This window comes from Papio anubis, chromosome 17 (genome assembly GCF_008728515.1).
Source record: "Papio anubis isolate 15944 chromosome 17, Panubis1.0, whole genome shotgun sequence".
Lineage (NCBI taxonomy): Eukaryota > Metazoa > Chordata > Mammalia > Primates > Cercopithecidae > Papio > Papio anubis.
In genome coordinates this window covers 36165984-36188785 of record NC_044992.1, presented here as the reverse complement: position 1 = coordinate 36188785, position 22802 = coordinate 36165984, and the positions used below count along the sequence as shown (strand labels likewise).

Below are 22802 nucleotides of genomic sequence, written 5' to 3'. Positions count from 1 at the left end.
GAGGAGGAGGAGGAGGAGGGGGAGGAGGGAACTCACTACCATATTCTCTCCTTTCACTTACCAACTACACCTGGATTTTAAGTCTGCCATCTGGTGGTCACTGCCACAATCAACATTCGTTATCGCCTCAGTCCTTCCCAAAAGGTTACATGGTTCATTTGTGGGTTGACTTAGTAATAATTACACTCATCCATTTTCTAGATTTGTGTCTTAAAGGCTTAGACTCCATCTCCTAGTGGTTATACCAGTGAATTTTCCCTTGCCAAGGATCCAGTTTTCGTTTGTACAAAAGATTCCAGTAACCTTTTCTCTGTCAGTTCCATCTCCTTCATCCTTCTAGCAGAAACTGATTAGTGGTAGGTGTTTCACGATAGTCCTACCGGTAATTTATTTTCTACCTTGATTACAAACCCTATTTTAGCCTTGTTGTCCTTTAGGTTTTATGAGTATATATGCTAGTCACAAAACTCTCATTTTGTTCCGTATCAGTGATGGGAGAAAAAAAAAATAGTTCCCAAGCAGGTTCTCAAAGATTTCAATTATTTGTGAAGCCAACAGTATGCCCAGATTCAAGTAGGATTTAATTTTGAGGGTTTTTTTTTTTCTTACTGGGACAAAGGGTAAATTTTCCATAGTCTTGTCCAGTGTGAGACTTGAAATGAAACAGATATCTTGAAAACAGAAACTTTTCTAAGAGGGTAGTTAGTTAAAAGAGAGTGGTTTTTGATGAAAAGCTCATGCCACAATCAATTTGGTGTTCTGACCCACAGATTGGAGCCCAGGCTGGTACAGCCCTTTGGGGAAAGCCTCGGAGAGTTTTCACTAGGGTGGGAACCTATGTCAGCACCTCCTCTCTTTCCATCCCCTGAAAGGAGGGCTTTCCTTTCCTCTCTAGCCCGCTCCTGGGAGCCTACTGCTGCTCCCTGCAGAGTTCCAAGGAGAAACTGGGCCAACTGAATGTGTTTAGAGACTTGTGCTGAAAGACCTGTGGAAACAATGTTACCCAAGAGGCGTTTACCTTGATCTTTTCAAGCTCCTTTTGAAGAGCAGTCTTTGGGGGCAAACCAGATGTGCTTTCCTCCCGCTGCCATTCTTTTCCTTTCCCTTCTGTGTGACATTTGGAAAAGTTCATTAGGAAGGATTATAGAGTATGCAGAATAAAGACACAGATGACTGGTTCGTAAGGAGGATAGAAGCAGTGATATGCATCCCTTGGTTCCTTTTATTGGAATTGTCTGGTGTTCCTGTTTGTGATTCTCCTCCAACTTTTGGAAGGGGAGAAAAACCAAAATATCCTCCATGATTACAACAGGCCAGGGTTGAAATGTGCCAAGTGGTTTGTTGCCTGAGTTGGACCAGAGTCCTGTGGTTACTAAACTGCAGAATTAGCCAGCAGATGCCCCTGTGGTAAAATGTAGGATCTTAGAATTTACAGGGGGTCTGCAGAGAAAGAAAAATGAGGACAGTCAGAAAATTATTACAAAATATTTGAGAACCCCAATCTCGAAAACTGATTCATACAAATTAGGCCTGCTGTTCTGAGGTATATGTGGTTTCATAGGTGCACTAAGCTGAAATTAGCAAGAGATCATTTTAAGCTCCATTTGGGTGGCAAAACGTTCAAATTTCATGAATCACACTGAGTTTTCACCACCGAGTATTGGTTATCCAGGTTCTGGATACATACACTAACAAAGTTCTGAGCCGTGTTCTGAACTTTTGTTGTATTTCTAATTTTAACTTGACTCAACATACAGAGAGGAATGGGAATGGATCCAAAAACTTTCTGGCTCTGAATCTATGGAAAGTGTGGATCATACTTCTGACTGCCCCATGCAATTGTTCTTCTACGAGCTCCAGATGGCAGTGAAAGCTCTCCTTCAGCAGATCAATATACCTCTACACCAGGTACTAGACTTTACCATTTTTATCTTCTTTTTTTATGGCTCATGGAAACTGCATTGTAACATTAAGTCTGGGGTGTGTGTGTGTGTGTGTGTGTGTGTGTGTGTGTGTGTGTGTGTGTGAATTTTCCTTTACTTAAACACCACTTTGCATGTCCATGCATGTTTTGAATTGATGCCCACAGGTAGACACAGGCTGCACTTCTGCTCCTTTCCTCCAGCTCCTCTGTGTTGGACCTTGTCCACGTTTTCTGGACCCCACTGAACTATGGTCTGGTTGGCAAAAAAAAAAAAAAAAATCAATGACTAGTCTACCTTGAAAGCCAACCAGGCTCAGCTTCAAGGCTTCAAGATAGCATAAAGCAAAGAGAACATACAAATAAATAAAGGTGTACTCACATGTACAAATGATTTCTCTAAGAATAGAAGGATGATGGTGCTATAATCTATAGCAATGTCCCAAGGATATGCCATGCTATTTTTTCCCAGAGAACTTTCTGTGAAAATTATTGTCATATCTAAATCAAAATATACAAATCTAACCTCCACTAATAAGCAACTTCAAGAAAAACTGTTGGCATAAAGGAAAATAGTAAAACTTTGTTAGGCTCTGCCCAATAGGTTAACATGAGGTAGCATTATTGAATTTTTTTGAGGGGGGCCTATGTTCATCAATCCTGCCTCCCTCCCCAAAACACACACACACACACACACACACAGAGTGAACCAAGTTTAGCCTGTTAACTGGGAGACCATTATAGGAGTGACTGGCTCTTTTTAAATACAAGAGAGAACCATGAATTGGCCTCTAACCCATGGAGGCAGAAGGATAAATTCGAGTTCTAAGAATGTCCTTCCATTGGGGTGCTCTTTTGATTTTAAGTCTAAAGCAGCCAACACTAATCAAGACTAAATTGCACAAGATGCTGTAAAGACAATAGGGAAGCAACTGGATTATTCTAAGGGTGGCTGTGTGTTCACTAGGAGAAAAAAAAAGTAAGAGCTCTACTTGTGACAGTAGATACTATTAAAGGGTTTCTTGGACTTAGCAGGTTTGAAGCAGCTCATATTTCATTGGTGACTCTTGGGCTACATATACATGTTGGGAGAAGGCTGCCTAACTGCCTAAGAGTGCATACAACTTTTTTTTTTTTTTTTTGGATACTTGTAAAATTTTCTCAGTCCTTGGCCAGAAACTACGTTTTTCCCCCTTAACCAGCTTAAATTGAAACGAGTGGATTTTTAATTCAATCCATTTTTGTTGCTTCATGTAATTATAGTCATCATTTTGAAAAGCCCACAGAATGCAATCATTTTCTGCTTTTATAAGAAGCATAAATGTTGTTTTCAGAGTTTATGTGGAACATTACTGCCTTAAATCTTGATTTTATATAGCATTATTAAATGGGCTGAACCCTAATATTTATGTTGTATAAAAATTCCAAGCTTGAAGTTGTGTAATTTTGTTAGATGTTTTATGCCAGTTTGGTGTTGTTTATGTAAGTGCCATGTTGTAACTCTCCTATTTTTCCTCCGCGCGTGTCCCTCTGCAGGCAAGGAACTTCCGCCTTTACACACAGGAGGTGTTGGAAATGGGTCACAATGTGTCCTTTCTTCTCCTGCTCCCTGCCTCAGACGACGTCTGTACAGCCCCAGGACAGAATAATCCTTACACCCCACACTCAGGGTTTCTTAACCTCCCTCTTCAGATGTTTGAACTTGGTATAGTAGCTTGTTTCACCTAGAAATATTAACCCAGCCTCCTTATAATAAAATCACAAAGTTATATCTGTTCCCCCTTGTCCCAGTGGAGGGTCAATAAATCACATGATGGCTTTGGCAACAACCCTTCCTAGAACTGTGTACAAGTCTGAGAAAAAGCAAAGCTCCAAGACTATGTGCCTGAGCAATAATTATTGAAACCTAGCAAAGGCCCAATGGAGAAGAAGGAATTCTAAACAGAAAGTTCAGTTATCAGGCAGGACTTCTTGCCTCCCTTCTGCTTTCTTAAAACATAAATATAAAAACCGATGTTTTCGTGAAAAGCACTGCCCCTTCTCTCTCTCTCTCTCTCTCTCCCCTTCCCTCTCTCTCCCCACTTCCTTTCTCTCTCCTTTCTTCCCTTTCTCTCTCACCCTCCCCACACCCCCAACCAGAGAAAAAAATAATAATGAAATTAAAATGTAGAGTGTGTATCACTTTGGAGGCGAAAAAAGCCTATAATTTTAAGTAGCACTGACTTATTAAATAGACTCTAAATTTCTGACAGACCATTTGAGAAATGGACAGGGTCCCCCAGGATGCAATATTGTGATTTTAATGTGGGATTCTGAATGGTGGAAGATCTTGTCCTGACTTTCAAAAATGAATAGCCTGGGCTCCAGTTTCTCTACTTTTGCAGAGACCCCTGCTGCCCACTGAGATTGTGAATAGGGAGGCTTTGTCGCCTTCCCATGCTTCATCTTGAAACAGGCCAGTAAGAGGCAATTAGCAAGAGTTCAGTCAGTTCAAATGAATTGTACCATTTGCAGGAGGGTGAGTGAGTGGGTGGGTGGAATGGAGGCAGACCCTCTTTGGATTGCTCCCCAGTCACCAGACTTAAAAGCAGACAAGGCCACTGCCTGATGTCTCATTTGAGCCCTGGGCATCTGCGTCTGAATTTATCCCTCAAGGATGATTTGCTTAAGCCTCTCAGTTTCCCTTGCTCCAAGCACTTCAGATGCCCAAAAGCTGATGAACAGCAATTGTTGCTTTCTAGAGGAGGGAGTATTCTTACAAGAAGCTCAAATCAGACTTGTAGACTGGGACTTGAGAGTCCTAGTTTCCCTATTGTATGACACTGGCAATTGCTTAACCTTTCTACACCTTTTCTGTGTCACACAATTAATCACATTGGCCATACCACTCCCAAGAGGCCTAGATGTGAATGTGACCATTTAATGAGTTCTTCAGCCAAAAAGCATTTTTAGTCTGTAATATAACAACACTGTTTGGGGCAGGGTATTTCCATAAGTGTCTATTGGGTGCCCACTGTGGAGATTTAGAGGCGAGTAAGACGAACGTTCTTCCCTCAAGGGGCTTTCGTATGGTGGCAGGAGTAAAATAAGAATACAAATTATTATAAAATGAGGAAGAATATGCCAGAAATTGGAAGTGTTAATATTGAAAGAAAGAAAGCACATTTTCTCAAAGAAGATATGAGAAAACCTTCATGGAGGGGAGGATATCTGATATGGGGTGTTGAAGAACAAACAGGATGTTAATAAACATAAAGAAAAAGAAAAGCTTTCTTTTGGGGCAAGTAGAATGAGCAAAAACATGAAAACAGAAGAATTCAGAAAGAATTGGGAAGAGAACAAGTGGTCCAGTTTGGCTAGATCAGAGAAATGTGAGGAAAAGGTGGGACATAAATCTGTACAGACAAGGTGGGGCCATATTGAGCAATATCTCCAGCATCAGGCTGGGGAATCTGTTTATGATAGATGGGAAGCAGAGGTCAAAAACTTCAAAGATTATTTTATTCATCCAGTGTTAGAGTAGGAACCAAAAACAGAAGAAAAAAGAAAGAAAGAAATATAGCTATTTAAAAAAAAAAAAAAAAGTTGCCCAAAAGTAGGTAGCTATTTAAATGAGAAGAGAAGTCTAGAGAATAATCTCATTGTTTTCAGCTTCAATGACTATGAGGCTATTGCTGCCTTTATCAGAAGTAAGGAAATCAGAGGGGAAAAATAGTTTGCTGAAGGAAGTGATGCTTTTAGCTTTGAATATGTTGAGACTGAAGGTGCTAAGTCAACATCCAAGTGGACATGTTTCACTGGCAGTAGAAATGCAGGAGAGAAATTGGATACTAAACACAGAAATCTGTCCAGTGTCTATTAATAACAGCTGAAACCGTGAAAATGAATGATTTCCCAGGGATATATAATTGACAGAGAAAAGAATTAAAGAAAACATTTCATTGGAGAGCTAACCAGGATTCCATTCTGTGTTAAACAGTCATTGTTATTCCATGATTACAGGCAAAAATACATGAAATTCATTCCCCCATGCCTCAATGGCTTTGGTGGGAACAGTCTACAACTTGGTATCAATCATTAGAGTACATGTGACTCCTAAGGCCCTGAAGGTCCAAGCCTTGCAAATATCCTCTCTAGTCTGTTCCTATGAGGCTCACACACTCTTCCTGAGTAGCCACCCTTTGTCCCACTGTTGTTATTCTCCATTCTATAATTTCGTGAAGTCTGTTAGCATCCATTTCTTTTCTTCATTCAGTTTTTCATTCGTTCATCAATAAATATTCATTGAGTAACCTACTATGTGCCAGGCACTATTCCAGGCACTGAAGAATCAACAATGAAAAAACTTCTCATAGAGCTTACATTCTAGTGGAAGAGACAAATAACACACCAATCAATAAACCATAATATTGTAAATATCAGAGAAGTGAAGGTCATGAAGAAAAATAAATCTGGATAAGGGACTTAAGTGAAGTAAGCTGCACTTTATACAGCTGGGTGATCTGGGAAGGCCTCTCTGACGAAGAAACATTTGAGCAGAGACCTAATATTTCCAGTCAATGAGAACAGTAAGTGCAAAGGCCTTAGAGTAAGAGTGTGCTTGGCTAAGAGATCAGCATATCTGGAGTGTAGTAAGCAAAAGCAACAAAGATAAGAGATGAGGTCAGAGAGTCATGGGTGTTAGACCATGCAGGGCCTCACAGGCCATGATAAGGAATTTAGATTTTACTTGAAGTATGTTGGAAATCCAATGAAGGATTTTGAGTGGCAGAGTAACATACGAAAAGCTCTGTAAAATCCAGTGGTAATCCCCCTAAAAAATAAAAAATTTAAAAAAAAATTTTTAAAGCTCAACTTTGTTTAACCCAGCATTTTCCAAATTCATTTGACCATGATTAGAGCAATGTTTTGCATGGGACCTGTTAATAATCCGTAGAACATATACTTTGGGATATGATAGCCCTAGAACGGTGCTTCTCAAATTTTAACCTGCATAAGAATCACTTGGAGAGTTTGTTAAAATACAAATTCTTGGAGCCCAACTCCAGAGATGCTGAGTCAGTAGGCCCAGCAGGAGGCTGGAAAATTTACATTTCTAGTAAGTTCTCAGGTAATATTAAAGCTGCCAATCCATGGACCACAATTTAAGTAGCATTGCCTATTACAAAGAGATTAATACATAAATACAAAACTAGAGATGTGGTTAACACAGGAATTCAGCCAAATTCAATTGTGCCTGTCCTTTTTACCTGTTTTACCTCTTCACATTGCTAGAAGCAATATGAGAGCATCAGATACTATCTTCCATTTATGAAAAATAGGCCATACATCAAAGCCTGACTTTAAGATGGTTTTTCCTAGAGTAAGGCATACTTTCTCACCTTCTTAGTCCTCCCTTGTTGCCATATCATTGGTCATCCAACTGATTAATGAGGACCATGTAAGTTTTCAGAAAAGACCACTTGGTTGGGCTCAGTTCCATGGGCATAAACAATTCTATTAGTCTTTTTTTAGGGACCAGAAGAAACGTTGCCAGTAGCAGAAAATTAATACATGCTCTAATACAATAATTATTGTACTTGAGCACCACCAGCAACAATTTCAAAAACATTTCTGGGCCTTGGTCTCAGTAAGAATCATGACAAACTCCATCTTATCCCCAAGCAATCAGAGCTTTCCAAGAGGAAGTTTATCATAACTACTTCCTCCATTAGGCATCTGGCCACTAAGCATTTAGTGACACCTTATATGGGAACTTCCAAGGGCCTGCTACAGTGGACCTAAGCCTCTCTAAGAAGGATGCTAAGTATTGTTTTTTCTATAAGTAGGAAATTCCATTCATAGGTAGTTACACAGTAAAGGGTCAAGAGATATACTAAGCATTTCTGAGAAAGGAGAAAATGTTTTTGGAAATTCAGTCAGAACTCAGAAAATTTTAATAACCACATGGGAATTCTAATGAAACTTAAAAAGGTGTGAATTATGGGAATATGTAAATTATAATAGAATAAAGGGTTGCACTATATTTCAGTTTGATTTGTATAAGTCATCCCTGTCCCCATGAAATAATTTGAGATTTGGCAAACTGACCTTGTTTCTGCCAGTGGCCTAAGTGAATCATAAATGACTTTCTAACCAGCTATGGAAACTGCATCTCTGCCTATTCCAGCACTGCGTAGATCTAGCAAAAACAAAATGATAAAGGAGCTTAGTTCTCTGTCTCCTAGAATAAGGACTAGACTGCAGCAAACCCACAGGCTATTCCTTCATAGGATTACTTGCGGGGTCAAGAGAAATTGTCCTATTGGAGGATGTTGTGAGACCTGGATGAGGAAGATTGAGCTGGGACAAAGCAGATTCACCAAAAACCCACTTCTCTTTCCACAGCCTGAAGGTTGACACTCCACCATCCTTTGTGTGGGAGCAGGATAGGACCCTTTTGCAGTAATAAAGCATGTCTCTGGGGGCCTACAAGCATCACTGTTTACAAAGTTCCCAGGAACAGAAGGAAAAGCAGCATCATGAGCCGTTAGAAACTCTATCAGGTGATGTGGCCTCTTAAGGACTTGCCTAGCCTGCACAGAGGAGGTCACCCTGCCCTGACCTTGTGGGTGCTCACAACTGACAGCAGGCCTATAACAAGGAAAGTTGGTTTTTGTTGATTTCCTTGGCTTTATGATTTACACCAATTGGACTAGAAAGACAAAAAAAAAACTAGGGAATTTTAAAAAATAATAGTTTGAGGCCTGGTATTATATATTTCATGCTCGGCTTGTGCTTGGCTACATCCTTCGTTCAACAAACATTTACTGAGCTTCTGCTATATGCCAGGTACTGTGCTGGGACTGAACCACATAGACATTAATAAGGCACCATCTGCCCATCACAAGCTCAAAATCCATTAGAGGATATAGGTATCCCTACCAATAGTCTTCATAAAACGAAAGCAGTGCTATACGAGGCAGGCTGTTGAGTTTCAAAGGAAAGACATCTAATTCTTCCTTGCAGAGATAATACTTGAGCTGTATCTTGAAGGATAAACAGACATTCAGAATGGGAAAGAAAAGGCGGGCAGAAAAGGAAAATCATTTTGAGCAGAAGGAACAGTATGTACAAAAGCTCAGAGACCTGCAGCTTGATTAAGTACACTCTTAGTAGCTCACTCTGATGGATGCTTAAGGCACCTGAGGAAGAGTGACAGAAGATGAAGCTAAAAGTTTAAAAGATCAAAATCATACATGGCTACTTATGTAACACTAAGGGGGTACAACTTTATCCCATAGGCAATAGGAAGCAAAGAAAAGATTTTAAGAAAAGGGATGATGTGGTCTTATTAGATTTTGACAGCTCATGAAGGACTGATTGCAGGAGAGTAAAAAACAAATAAATCAGGCTGACATTGGATACAATGAGACAATTAAGAAATTAAGAGACTACCTCGCGGGTAAATTAAGAGACTACCTCGCGGGTCCACCTGGTCATATCTCATGGGTCCATGAGCCCAAACCAAGGCAGCCTCAGTGGGGGTATAGAAGAGAGAGCAGAGAGATGAGGAATTTAGGAGTTAAAATGATGGAACTTTGTGATTGATTTGATGTGGCTGAAGAGCAAGATGAAGGAGCCAGAGAGTCTGAATAAGAGTGCCTAGACGGATAATGTTACCATCTACCGAAATGGGCCATAGGAAGGAGAAATAGGTTTGGGGCAGGGGAATGATGATGAGGTCAGTATGACAAAATGATGAGTTTCAAGGAACCTATGGAATATCCAAGCAGTGAGCCTAATGGAATTCAGGCCACAGGCTTGCGAGAAATGGCATAGTGTCAACCTTCATTCCTAATACCCATTTTACATGATTTATTTTACATGATTTATTCCACCTGTCAACTCATTCACTACTAGGAATCTTTAGAGGTGCACCTTGTGCCCCAGTTCTTTCTGACACCTTGGCAAAGACTCATTGAACTAAACTGACCCCAGGAGGTTATCTCGTTGACTCTTTGGCTTCCAAACTAGGCCACATGGCCCAGACTGATTAGGATTTTCGTGAGTTCGATATCCTTAGGAAGACTATTTTAATCCCAGTCCTGTTTTAATATTCTAATCACTACCACTAAATGCCTCATTCTTCACGGGTGGTGAAAAGGTGTGGTGGAGGGACAAACATTTATTTTGTATCAGGTATGTGCCATATGCTATGCTGGGCACTTTATATACATTGTATTACTTAATCCTAGGTGGGCATTATAATCCCTGTCTTAGATATGAGAAAACTGAGACTCCCAGAGGTCACATGCCCACTGTCACACAGGTGGTGAGTGGCAGAAGTATGGTTCAAACCCAGGTCTGTCAGATAGCTAAGCCCACGTACTTTCCACTGTACTATACTCCTAGTGTTGATTCTAACCTTATTTTAGTCTGCCACTATCTTATGTAGAAAAAAGAGGGAGAAAAATACCACAGAAAATTCGTCTTAGTCTGTGAATTACTAACAAATCATGTGGTCCAGCTAATGACATTATTGTAGCCTTATACCATTTTATCCATAAAATGCATGAGATTCACATTTTTAAAAATTAGAAGCTTCCAGTCTATCTTTCTTGCCTCGGTTATGGCTACCAAATGTATCATTGCTAAACCACAAAAGACTATGTTAAAGTAACATTTGTTAAAGTAACATTAAAGGGTCTGGATTGAAAAAAAAAAAAAAAAAACCACAAGAGCGGGGAAACTGAAGCGTTATAGTTGAAACCTCCTCATAACTCACTTGTGGTGCATGGCATGGACGGTGTGGATGCTGTGAGACCACCCACTGATCCAAGGCTCCCACCACGGAGACACAACAAGAGAAAGCTGTGAACACCCTAGCTTGTAAGAATTCACATCAGACTGATAGTGTTTCTTTTAAAGAAGTTATTCGGTGCCTCTCCCTATTTTTCCAGTCATATTTTGGAAAGGGGAAAAAAGCCAGTTTTTTTTTTTTACCACTTGGTTTAGAAAGGCAGGGTATGAGACACTTCACTCTCATCACTTCCAGCCAAGAGAGGACATCTGTCAAGTGCTAACAGGACATAATCCCTCCTTGAAAGTCATAAAGACACGCTCAGGGAGCTACCAGGGTCAAGAGTAAGCTAAAAAGTCGTGGTGATTCCTTCCTGTGGAGCTGCCAGGAAATATCACAGACCTGAAACACCTTTCCAAACAAGAACATCAAGCCCACAGTAAAGGAAAGACAATGGAGAAAAGAGGAGCCTCCGGGCGAAAGCTCAAAGATCCGTTCATGCATTTATTCATTTACTCATTTGGTCAATAAACCTTAATTGACAAGCTACAATGTTCCAGGTTTCAATGACATAAAACTTAATAGGAGGCATAGTTCCTGCCCTCAAAGAAATCACAATCTAATGCCAAGGCAGTCAAGTAAACAGATAAGTACAATGTAGTAGGATAGTGTCATGAAATGTTTAGAAACAAGTGATCTAGGAGCACAAAAGAGGGAGAAACTAGTTCCACCTGGCAGGGAGATGGCAGTGAAAACCTGGCTGAAGAGAAAACATTTACATATCACAAGTTGACCTGGAGGTATTAGTAAAGAAAGGTGTGTGAGGAGGAGGAAAAGGCATGTTTAAAAGCATGAAAGTATAAAGGGACTCGTAGTAAGTTCAGCTTGACCAAAGCTTAGGACTGATGGGGAACTAGGGCTGGAAGGTGGCAGCATGAGGGAAGGTGTGACTGAAAATACACTCAAATCCTAGATCGCAGGGAGCTTTCCTTATGGGGAGATGTTTGGATTTTATCCTCAGGTCCAGAGGGAGCTCTGTAGAAGTCTTTAAGCAGGGAAATAGTATGAGAATTAGATCATTTGGGAGAAGCTCCATAGCTTGTCATTTACTGAGAGGGCATATGAAATCAGTTCTCTGTGTCAGGCAAACAAAGCGCTAAACAGAGCAGAGAAGATGGGAAGGAAGGATCGGATCTGACACCACAGAGAAAAATCAAGCCCAAGACGGAGGCCTCCCAAGTTGAGAAACACTTCCTTGAAATGAGGCATAGCTGGAGTGAGGATGGACCCCTCACACCCTCACCCCATTCTTCTCTTCTACTTCCATGGGAGGAAAGACAGAGCACACTGCCCTGGCATCCACCTAAGATTTATCCCCAGAGAAAAAGAAAGCAAGGAAGTAGTAGGCAGTGGTAACATGCGAATTGTAGGGTGCACAGAAATCTCTCGCAATATGCAGAAAAGTAGGGCTTCCTCATTGAGGTGTAGAGATGACCAATGCCCCATTTTGAGGTAGTGCGGTTTTAGCTTCCCTAAATGGCCAGATCTGGGTCTCAGGAATCAACATCTAATGACTACCTGTAATTACTACCTGTAATTAGATGTTCTTCCTAGAATTCCTCGCTAAAGAAGCCAGAATAAAAATGTTTCAACAGACTTGTGAGTGGTAACAGCCCTATTTCCAAAGCATGGAACACACTGGTACAGGTCAGAGGTAAACAGAGTAAAAGAGGTTCTTGAAGAATGAGTCTCCAAATTCATCAATGCCCAGGAAGAAGCCAGTACTATGATAGTCTGCAACAGGGTGCTTTCCTCATCCTACTAGAATCCGAAGTTATGGTATATGATCAGAGCTGGTCAGAGAAGTACAGGAAATCTGACCCTCTCAAGCTGCCTACACCAGGCTCAATCCTACACTGCTCTGTTCCTCCTGAAAAAAAGGAAATGATGGAGATGAAGGCTGGACTCTTTCCTGTGGTCTCTGTCCCATTATCTGTTGAGAGAAGAAAACCAAGTCTGCTGAAAGCAAAAAATGGTCTGTCCAGGCAGCAACAGCTCTTATCATCCGTCCAGAGGGGCCAAGAAGGGGAGAGGCAGAAGAGGATCAAAGCCTATCATAATAGGCCCTTGGGGAAGTTTTGCAGTCAGACCAAAGACACTCTGAGAAAAGCATGTCTTCTGTCTTCTGGGGGTTCTGGCCTTGGAAAGGAGTAGGCAAGATATGTACTGGAAATCAGATGTGAAACCCAAAACTAGGTTTCAAATTGCTACTTAGCTTTTTTTCTTTAAAGTGATAAGCAAGCTTATTTTCCCAGTATGTGTGTGTATATATGTGTGTGCGCGTGCACACACACACACACACACACTCAGCCCCAACTTTAGGGAAACGTCCACATAACTGCAGCTTTAGCCAACCCCACTTCCCCATACCTTACTAGGAGTTGGTAAACCTTAAAAGGGAATACTGTCTGACTAAAGCCAGACAACTGGCCCCTTAAGAGCACATTTATAATTTATTTATGGCTTAATATTTTCCACTGATAGGATTAATAAATCATGTTTTCATTCAACTTGTTTCTCTGAGGTATGAATTTCTCTATTTTGATACCAGATCTTAACATGTTTTATTTTGCTTGTCCATTTTCCAGTTCATTTTTGCAGCTACAGAGAGAAATTTATTAGTCTGTATTGCCGCCTTTCTGCTGTTGTGGAGCTGGATTCTCTGAATACCCAACAGTCCCTCAGGGAAGCGATCTCAGACAGCGAGGTTGCAGCTGCCAAACAAAGACACCAGCAAGTTTTAGATTTCATTCAGGTAATTGTGCGTTTCTTCTGGGGTAAAAGGAAGGGAGAAGAGGCAGGGTGGAAAAAGCGACAGCCAAGCCTGGGAAAGGACAGCAGTCCAGGCTGATTCAAAGAACACTGTGTCTAAGTAGCCTATTGAGTTGGTTAAAATGTGGAGCTCAGAGAGAGAAATTTTCAAACAGACTCTTAAGAAAAAGTTACAGATAAATCACAATATTACGAAGAACTGTTATCAGTCACCATGGTAGATAGCGGTAGCTTTCCATACAGGAGAGAAAAATCACCCCCCAGAAGCAGTAACTAGAATATTATTCTTACCTTGTAGCCCATTGACAATTCTAATAGAAAGAAAAATTGTATTAATTAACTCAATATCTCAGAGAAAAAGAAAATAAAATGACCTACCAGTTTATGTTAACCCAGATCCAATTAGAACTAAAATTCCTCATGTTTTGGGCTTCTTTCTCACAGAATTGACACTTTAATATGTGGCTGTTAAGATCAGAAAATGTGTTCGCCTTCCCATGGTCTTGTCTGGTAAAGCCTATGGTAACACCTTAGGGTCTTGTGAAAGGGGTACTGACTAGTAGTCAAGAGAATTTGGATCTGGCCTGAAATTGCCTCTGAATCCCTTAGCCAAACCTGTCAATCTTTCTGTCCATCAGTTACTCAATTCACAAAATGAGTAGAATAGCAATAGCCCCATGATAAATATCACTATAATACATATTCAGTTCAATTTGATAAACCTTTATTAAACAACCAGGTGTCAGGCACTGTATGCGAGATATAAAGTTGAATTAGACATGGTTTCTGATCTTAAGGAGTTTAAAATCCATCAGGGTAGATTAGAAATGTATGTAAACATAATTTGTAAAATGTGCTAGGTGCCAAAAAAAGATATACCAAAACAAAACAAAGAAACAAATAAGCTCTGTGTCAACACAAGGAAGTAAAAATTTACTTTCCCTTGTATCAGAAACATTCCCGTGAAGGATATAATTGATTTCTAGCCTGGCCTACAAGGATAGGTTAAATTATAGTAAGGTGAAATAGAATGTAGAGCATTCAAAGAGAAAGTATAAACAGATAAGGCAGACAGAGCAGAAAAATACTATTTGGGGAATGGTAAGTAGTCAAGCTATTGGTTGGGACATACATTGAGTGATGAGAGGTAGAAATCAGGCAAGAATGAAAGATGGCAATGACAGCAGATCCCAAGGGCTTCATTAAAAGCCATGATTAAGAAATCTGTACTTTATTCTGTAGGCAATAGGGAGCTACCCAAAGTTTTGAAGAAAGTTAAGTTACAGGCTCTCACAATTCTGTTTAGGATAGATTCGAGCATACTCTTGAATCTATGTATACGGGAAGGATACTCTTTCCGTATACAGTGGTACAGCCATACTGGTGGTTTATTGTAAGCATTTACTCTGGTCATGCTCACCAAATAAGGATTTGAGGACAAGACTAAAGGCAGGGAAACCAAATAAGAAGTTATTATAGCTATCCAGACAAGATGTAATGAGGACTTAAGATGAACAAATGCTGTGAACTTTGGGCAAAGAAATCTCTTGTAGTCCCAACAGTCCCAATCTCCTCATCTGTAAAATAGGGATGATAATAATAGGCTACCTCATAATATTACTGAGAGAATTCAATGAGATAATACATATAAAACACTCGGCAAAATGCCTGGTACACAGTAAATGTGTAATACTTTGTATATTCATTCATTCATTCATTCACAAGAAGGAGAAATTCTTTGAAATATGAATATGTGAGAATCGAGGTGTTTGAAACACTCAGGAAGAAAATATTGTAATTTACTTGCAAAGTGGAGAGCAGACAAATCTTTAGGTTTATCCTACTTTCCTCATCCTGTGAATGAGATATCTTAGGTGACCTCTCAGAATAGAGAAATAACTTTCAAGAATTTACTTTCTCCATTGGCCTGAGAATGTAGAATTTAAACATTCAAAACATTTACTTCATTGATTTCATTTCCAGTAAAAATGGAACACAGATGGTGGGGAAGGGGAGGGAAAAGGAAGAGTGCAGCATGAGGAGAATATGAAAGACTGGCTTATTTTTGAACCCCTATAAGGGATAGTGGAGCATAGTAAGAATAACAACAGATCAGAAGTTGGTCCCAGAGGAGGCTGGGAGGCTGAGACGGGAGGATCTCTTGAGCCCAGAAGTTCAACACCAGCGTGGGCAACACAGTGAGCGTCCATCTCTATTAAATACAAACAAAAAATAAAAAGAAATCAAGGAGCATACATTTTTAGTCCCAAATCTTCTGATAAACTCTGGAGTATTGGACAATTCATTTGATCTCTGGGGCCTCAATTTCCTCATATGTAAAATGAAAGAACTGGACTAGATGACTTCTGTGGGTCTAGTTGGCTCTAACGTTTTATGACTTAACAACCAGAGATATTTTTAGAGGAACACTTCTCTACCCATGCCTTAGGTTCTGTTTCTGCCTTATTCCACTTATGCTTCCCTGAATCCAGTATGTTCCTCCAACAAGAAGGCTGACTTTCTTCAGTCCGTTGTGTTCTCAAACTCCTCCCAGAGTTCCCTGGCCTCATTCCTACTCTCTGACTACTACCCCTGCTCCTTTCTTTTTCATGTAGCCTAGGGCTCCACTGCCTTTTTCTCTTTCTTTTATATCACACCATTAAGTGGGTTGGATAAAGGCAGGCCAGGCTGGGAATTCTTCAAAGTTCTAGCCTGCTCTGGTCTCCCAAAGCAGGTAACTTGAGAGCCCTCTCTACATACTTCCCTTCTAGTCAGCCAGGTACACGCAGACTTGGATAAAAGCCAATTCTCAAAGGGTTCAAAATATAACTTCTTGGTCGGGGTGAAACAAGACCATTTCTCTATACCCATAGCCTTCAGTGAACCACCTTGCTTCTCCCAACATGAATAATTTCACTGAGTGGAGACAATTCAATATCATCTCTCCCTTTATGTTGACTTTGTGGTCTTGGTCTCTCTCTCTCTCTCTCTCTCTGTCAAAATGAAAACCAGCTGTAGCCACTCACCCATTGGTGTTCACAGCTCAGCCCACCACACACCATAACCTGCAGAGGCGACCGCCAGTCATGAGAGCATTTGTATGATTCCAGATCTAAGACAGTGTTGAAGTCACTACACAAACCAAACATTGTAAAGAGCAAGGGAGTCTATGTAAATACAGTTAGGAAAAGAAGCCAAGGAGTGCAGCCAGAAAGAGGGAGGGCTGGCCAGGGGAGGTGTAGAAAATCATAGATAAGGCATACAGGCTTTATAGACAGCACATGCAGCAGAAATGTCAAAGTGTGAAGACCTGGAGCTTGGCATATTTTGAGCTACTAAAGCCTAAAGGGCAATTAGGCTATAATTTATATACTGTAATGCTTCAAATGCTCCTAAGCTGTAATAGAAACACAGCTCATTAAATATAGCCAATCTATCATCCCCTCGAGCACCTTGTAGCTGTGCTGTGAGAAAACCAATCACCTTTACATTTTAATAAAAATATTATCTTGCCTGAGTACAGAGAAAGGAATATAATTTACGAGATGAAAACTGAAATTTTTAAGGGGCAGGGTGAGAAATGGACACAGAATTTTTAATCAACAGACCTAGGGAATTCATGGTCTTTCTTTTTTTAAAATGTGTCAGCAAGTCTTTAGAAGGTGAATTTGGACCTTAAAATCAGGGGGATTATGTTGTCAGTTACTTTTAGATCAACAGTATAAGGTAAAATGGGTGAAAATTGGCCTTCTTTTGGAGCAATTAGCTAAGTCTCATTAAACTCAATCCACAGGCCTCCCTGTACCCATATGGTTTTTTAAGTTTTCCTTCAGCTAAGACCTCTTCACATCACAGAGAAAAATTAAGAAGTAAATATTGTTTCTACATACTTCTAAAAAAAATTCTACACTAAATCCCTCTATTCATCCTCAACAATAAAGCTGAAACAATCTTATCCAAAGAGAGCAGGTAGATTATTTACTAATAATTATATTAGCCTCCTAGGGTTGCTGTAACAAATTCCCATAAACCGCGTGGCTTAAAATAACAGAAATGTATTCCCTCACAGCTCTGGAGACCAGAAGTTTGAAATTAAAGTGTTGGCAAGGCCACACTCCCTCTGGAGGCTCTAGAAGAGAATCTAGTCTCTGTCTCTTCAGTTTCTGATGGCTGTTGGCATTCTTTGACTTCTGGCCACATCACTTCAATCTCTCTTTCTGTAGTCACATTGCCTCCTTCTCTTATGTCTGACAAATCTCCCTCTGCCTCACTCTTATAAAAACGTCCTTATGAGGACATTTATTGTTAGAATTAGGATCCGCATAGAAAGTCCAGGATAAACGCCTCCTCTCAAAATTCTTAACTTAATCGTATCTTTCGCCATATAAAGTAATTACTTTGTATCATATCAAATAGATTCATAGGTTCTGCAGAGTAGGATATGGATGTATTATGGGGGGTTCCATATTTAGCCCACTACAGTAATCATGATTGTCATTATAAAAATTGAACATTTTATAACAATATATAGTTGACAAAGTACACTCATCTACATTATCTTACTTAATCCTTATAATAACTCTCTTTGCAGGTAGAGATCTAAAGAATTAGATCATTCATTCATTCATTAAACAGTCATTTTTTGAGTGCACACCTACTCTGCAAAGCTGAAAGCAAAAAATACCAAAACGCAATCCCTGTCCTTGTCGGGCATTCTAAAAGCTCTCCACAGTCATGCGGTGCCTTTAAAATAACTTTCAACAAGTTTATGCTGCATGAGGTAGGGCCAGTAAAAGCCAGCTGAGAGAACAACAATCTCATTGGGAAAATTCATCTGAGTCTCATCTGGGATTCCCACTTTGGCTTTATCCCCAGACTTTAGATTTCTCCCTTCAAAATGGCTTAGTGCCTCCTCATGGACCTGCCTACTGCTGAACTTCCTGCACAACTGACCAAGCTGAAAAAGCCTGAAGCTGAATATCATGCTTCATCACTGGCCCTGAATACTCTGCTGAGTCTTGTCACCACAGGACTGACAAGAACTAGAAAGCAAGGGAAAACGGCTGTAGACCATACCCTTCCATTCACTAGTTCACTCTAGCTAGCTTTTCACTCAACTTGGCAGACTGAATGTCACAACTTCAGACCTACTCTGTGTTTGTTGGGAGGACCAGGTTTGTGGATATTCTTAATGAGTAGGTTTGAAGTACAGATTAAAGACCTATGAAGAAATTTTGAAAATAAAATATAACACTGGGCAGTGTTTTAGTTTTGAAACTTCAACAATCAGAGAGAGAGATTAACCTTGCATGACTCATATAATGAACACCTTCTAACTGGAAGTTAGTTAATACTAAATTTCCAAATGTTCCTCAAAACTCCTAAAGTTTCAGAGCTGGAAGGGACCTTGGACATCATGTAGACTAATTACCTCTTCTTACAGTTGAGTAAATGGGCCCAAAGAAGTTAATGGCTTGCCCACGTCATCGAGTGAATTTAAATAGAAAGCCTACCACAAATTCCAGGGTCATAAGAAAAAATACGTTTAACCAACAGCCCCTCCTTGAGATGGAATAACAAAAAAGCTCATGGCCCACGTCTATTAAGATCTGGAAAATTTTTGTCATCTATGTATAGAGAGACACAAAAATCTGAGTGAATTTTATGCAAATAGGCTTCAAGGAAACTACTATTGTACTTTATAATGAAAATATCATTAAAATGACTTTGATAACCCAAAAATCAAAATGGAACAACTTAAAATGGACTACTCCAAAAATGCAAGGATGTTTAAATTATTTAAGAATAAACTGTTTAGGCCGTTTTGAACTTTAGAAGCCCTTACTCTATAGGTAAGAATGCGGTAAGTTTAATATATAAAGTCAATTATTTTCTACTAACATAGGTCCAAAAATCTCTACTTAGCAAAAATATTCCAGTACAGCTTTGCTTTTCTAGTTCACATATAACAACTACGACTACATTTCTTTCTTAAGATATTCTGAAATTCAGGCTTTATCGTATGCCTTCACAATATCTTAATGAGGAATATTTAATTAGAATCTGAGAGATAATAACCCTTTATATGTGTGAGCAATGTACCCTGCAGCATCACAAAGCACTTTCAAATTCATCACTTCAACTAATCAGCCCAGCAACCATGGGAGATATAAAGGAAAAATGTTTTGGCCACATTTTACAAATAAAGCAACTAAGGCTCAGAAAGGTCAAGTGACTTGCTACGAGTTAGTATATCACTAATAAGTGATACATCCCAGCTAGCATCCAAGTCTTCCACTATTTTCACTAAATGACAGAGCCTCTCTGGTAAAAATATGCAAAACACAAAATATTACCCAAAAAAAGAGGTATTTTCTGGCTTAACAAATCTATGTTAAAAATATTTTACTCTTGCTCGAAACCAATATTGTGGAAAATGGATCGGATCATCTTGGACTCTCAGGGAAAGGTATTCTTTTTTAATCACTGCTTGATAACTTACTGTCTTTTACCATTTTATTCCAAAGCAAATAGATGAAGTTTGGCGGGAAATGAGATGGATCATGGATGCTCTACAGTATGCAAGATACAAACAACCAGTTTCTGGCTTGCCCATCACTAAGCTGATAGATCCCTCAGATGAGCAGAACCTAAAGAAGATCAATTCTACATCATCATCACATATAGACTGTCTTCCATCCCCACCCCCATCCCCAGAGATGCACAGAAGAAAGGCAGTGAGTGGTAAGCCGTGAGATCTGAAGTTCTGTTGTTTAGTCCCTGGACTTTTGGTCCTCTCTCCACTGATAAGGACTTTCGTGCTGAGGTATTGGTTCCAGAAAGTGGTTGAAAACACTGCTCAGGGGTCAGAGTCTAACAGCATAGAGGAAACAAAATCGGAACAGTAGAGGAATAGGAAACTAGAGCAGTAACCTAAGATCAATGCCTTTTGGGGGCAGGGAAGATTCATTCTAGTTCTAGCTCACACTTACAAGATGCAAAAGGATATAAAGCAGGGGTACGGCTTCAAAGATGCAGAATGGGAACCACTGTGATGCCAGGTGAGGGCCACACAAGCCAAGGGAATCTGAGCAAGACAAACTAAGGAAGGAGAACAGGTCCAATCTCTATTAAACAGCATCTGACAAGAATGAGGCGGGAAGCAGGCCCCAACCTGGGTGAGAGTTCGGGAAAAACTTCCCATCCACATAGCACGATGTTCTAGAGTGCAAGGTGGGAAAGAGAGAAACCTTGGACAAACTAGAATCCTGAAACTGAGTGCATGTAAGTAGCTTGGCCTCATCATGAATATAATGAACTTTAAACAAGTTGGAGAAGGTAACTAGCAAGGCACCTCTCCACCCTTGGGTATTAAGTGTAACAGCAAAAACCTGACCGGGTTAATATAAATTTCTACAAAATACCTCTATGCTTATAAGTAGAGAGAAAGCATACTAGGTAAAGGCAATAAAAAGCTCTTGCCTAGCCATGCTAAGACTAGTGCCATTTTCTAGTCAATTAAAGTAATGGCAATTCAAATCATCTTTCTTGATTCTATAGTTTGTAAGAGCTCCAATTTTGCAAGCTTCATAATAATATTTTTAATAAATAGGCCTGATTTGTGGACTTGTCCCGTAGAGGGCGGCATGGTGTAACAGAAAGAGCTTGCACTTAGAAATCAGAGACCTGGATTCAAATCCCAGGTTTGTTTTACTAGCTGTATGAGCTTGAACAGATTACTACATCTGACTCTCAGTTTCCATGTATGTAAAATGAGAATAATACCTATACCTTGAAGAGTTACTGGTGAATAAGGTAATCTATATCAAAGATGCATGGTATATAATACACAATATATTGTCAATATCATATTTAATGTTATTTTTATTATAGAAAACTTTACTGGGAATCTGAGCCTTTTCTCTGAGTAAGTTTGTGTCTGCACCTGTATTTTAAAAACTCCAATGTGTTAAGCCAAAACTTGACAAGTGGAAGAACTTAGGAGACAGCTAATTTACATTACCAAAGGAGTCTGTGACTTACCAAATAACTCAACAAAATATTTAAGTAGAGTTTCTAGAGTGCATTTTTATAGACTGCCACTGGCCTAGAGATACAAATCAAATATTTCTACCAGAAGTTAGGCTGATAAGAGAAACAGATATATTAACAAAAAATTACCTGATCATTGCATACTTGCTATGAAGTTTATCAGAGGCACTAAATATTAAACTCCTATGATCAAAGAGAGCTTCCTGGAGGAGGTGAACAGAATCTTGTATGAAGGATAAGCAGGAGTTGAGCAGAAAAACAGGAAAGAGAAGAGCATTATAGGCAGAGAAAGCAGATTATACAACTGTTTGTAGTTTAGGGAATTGCAAGCAGTTTGGCTGAAACTCAGGATCTAAGAACATTGTTCATTCTTTTCTTTCTATTTAAAGATATATATATATTTACTGGTCACCCTCTACGTGCCAGGCTCTCTCCGAAGTAACAGGGATACAGTGATAAATAAAGCAAAGTATCTGCTCCCGTAGAGCTTACTTACATTCTAGAAAGAGGGACAAACAATGAAAACATAAACAAGCAAGATAATTTCAGGTCGTGAAAATTCCAGCGGTAGGGGTGGGAGTAGGCAGGAAGTGTGTTGAATTCACTGGGGTGATGCTCAGCAGAGACCTATCTGGAAAGATGACATTTGAACCAACCCCAGAAGAAGCAGCTAGTAATGCAGAGATCTGGAGTTGGAATATTCCAGACAATATAACAGCAAAAGGCCCTGAGGTAGGTGAGGGATAGAAAGAGGGCCAAGATCTTTGACACACAGTGAACAAAAGGGTGGATTGTGAGACATAGGGTAGAGAGCAAGACAGAAGCCAGAAGCCAGAGTAGGCAGGGTTCTGTAGGTCATAGAAAAAGTCTGGATTGTATCCTGCTTGTGATGGAAAGCCATTGGAAACTTTTCAACAAGGATTGATATAATCTGAATTACTCTTTAAAATCAAATCTGGTTGCTGTATGAAGAGACCATAAGGGAGAAATATCGAAGCAAGGAGGCAACTTAGAAAGTTATTAACGAAGGAGACACCAAGTTTTCTGGCTTGGGTGCCTCGTGGTATCATGATGGCACTTACCAAAAAAAGGTAAGAGAGGAGGAAAAACAAGCTTGGGTGGTTGGGCATGTTGAATTTGCGTTGGCTTTGGAACATTCCGTACAAAAAGAAACATTCAGGAGAAAACAAGCTGCATGGAGTCTAGAACTCAGGA

At 39.8% G+C, this 22802-nt stretch overlaps 1 protein-coding gene across 1 annotated transcript in view; it reads left to right on the top strand.

Moving 5' to 3' along the window:
* Nucleotides 1-22802, top strand: part of ANKFN1 (ankyrin repeat and fibronectin type III domain containing 1) — a 196436-nt gene that overhangs the window by 158012 nt on the left and 15622 nt on the right. Inside the window, exons 15-18 of the mRNA XM_017950614.3 lie at nucleotides 1758-1908; nucleotides 3458-3626; nucleotides 13352-13518; nucleotides 20063-20279. Coding sequence (XP_017806103.2) covers nucleotides 1758-1908; nucleotides 3458-3626; nucleotides 13352-13518; nucleotides 20063-20279 — 704 coding nt within the window. The remainder of the gene's footprint in view (nucleotides 1-1757; nucleotides 1909-3457; nucleotides 3627-13351; nucleotides 13519-20062; nucleotides 20280-22802) is intronic.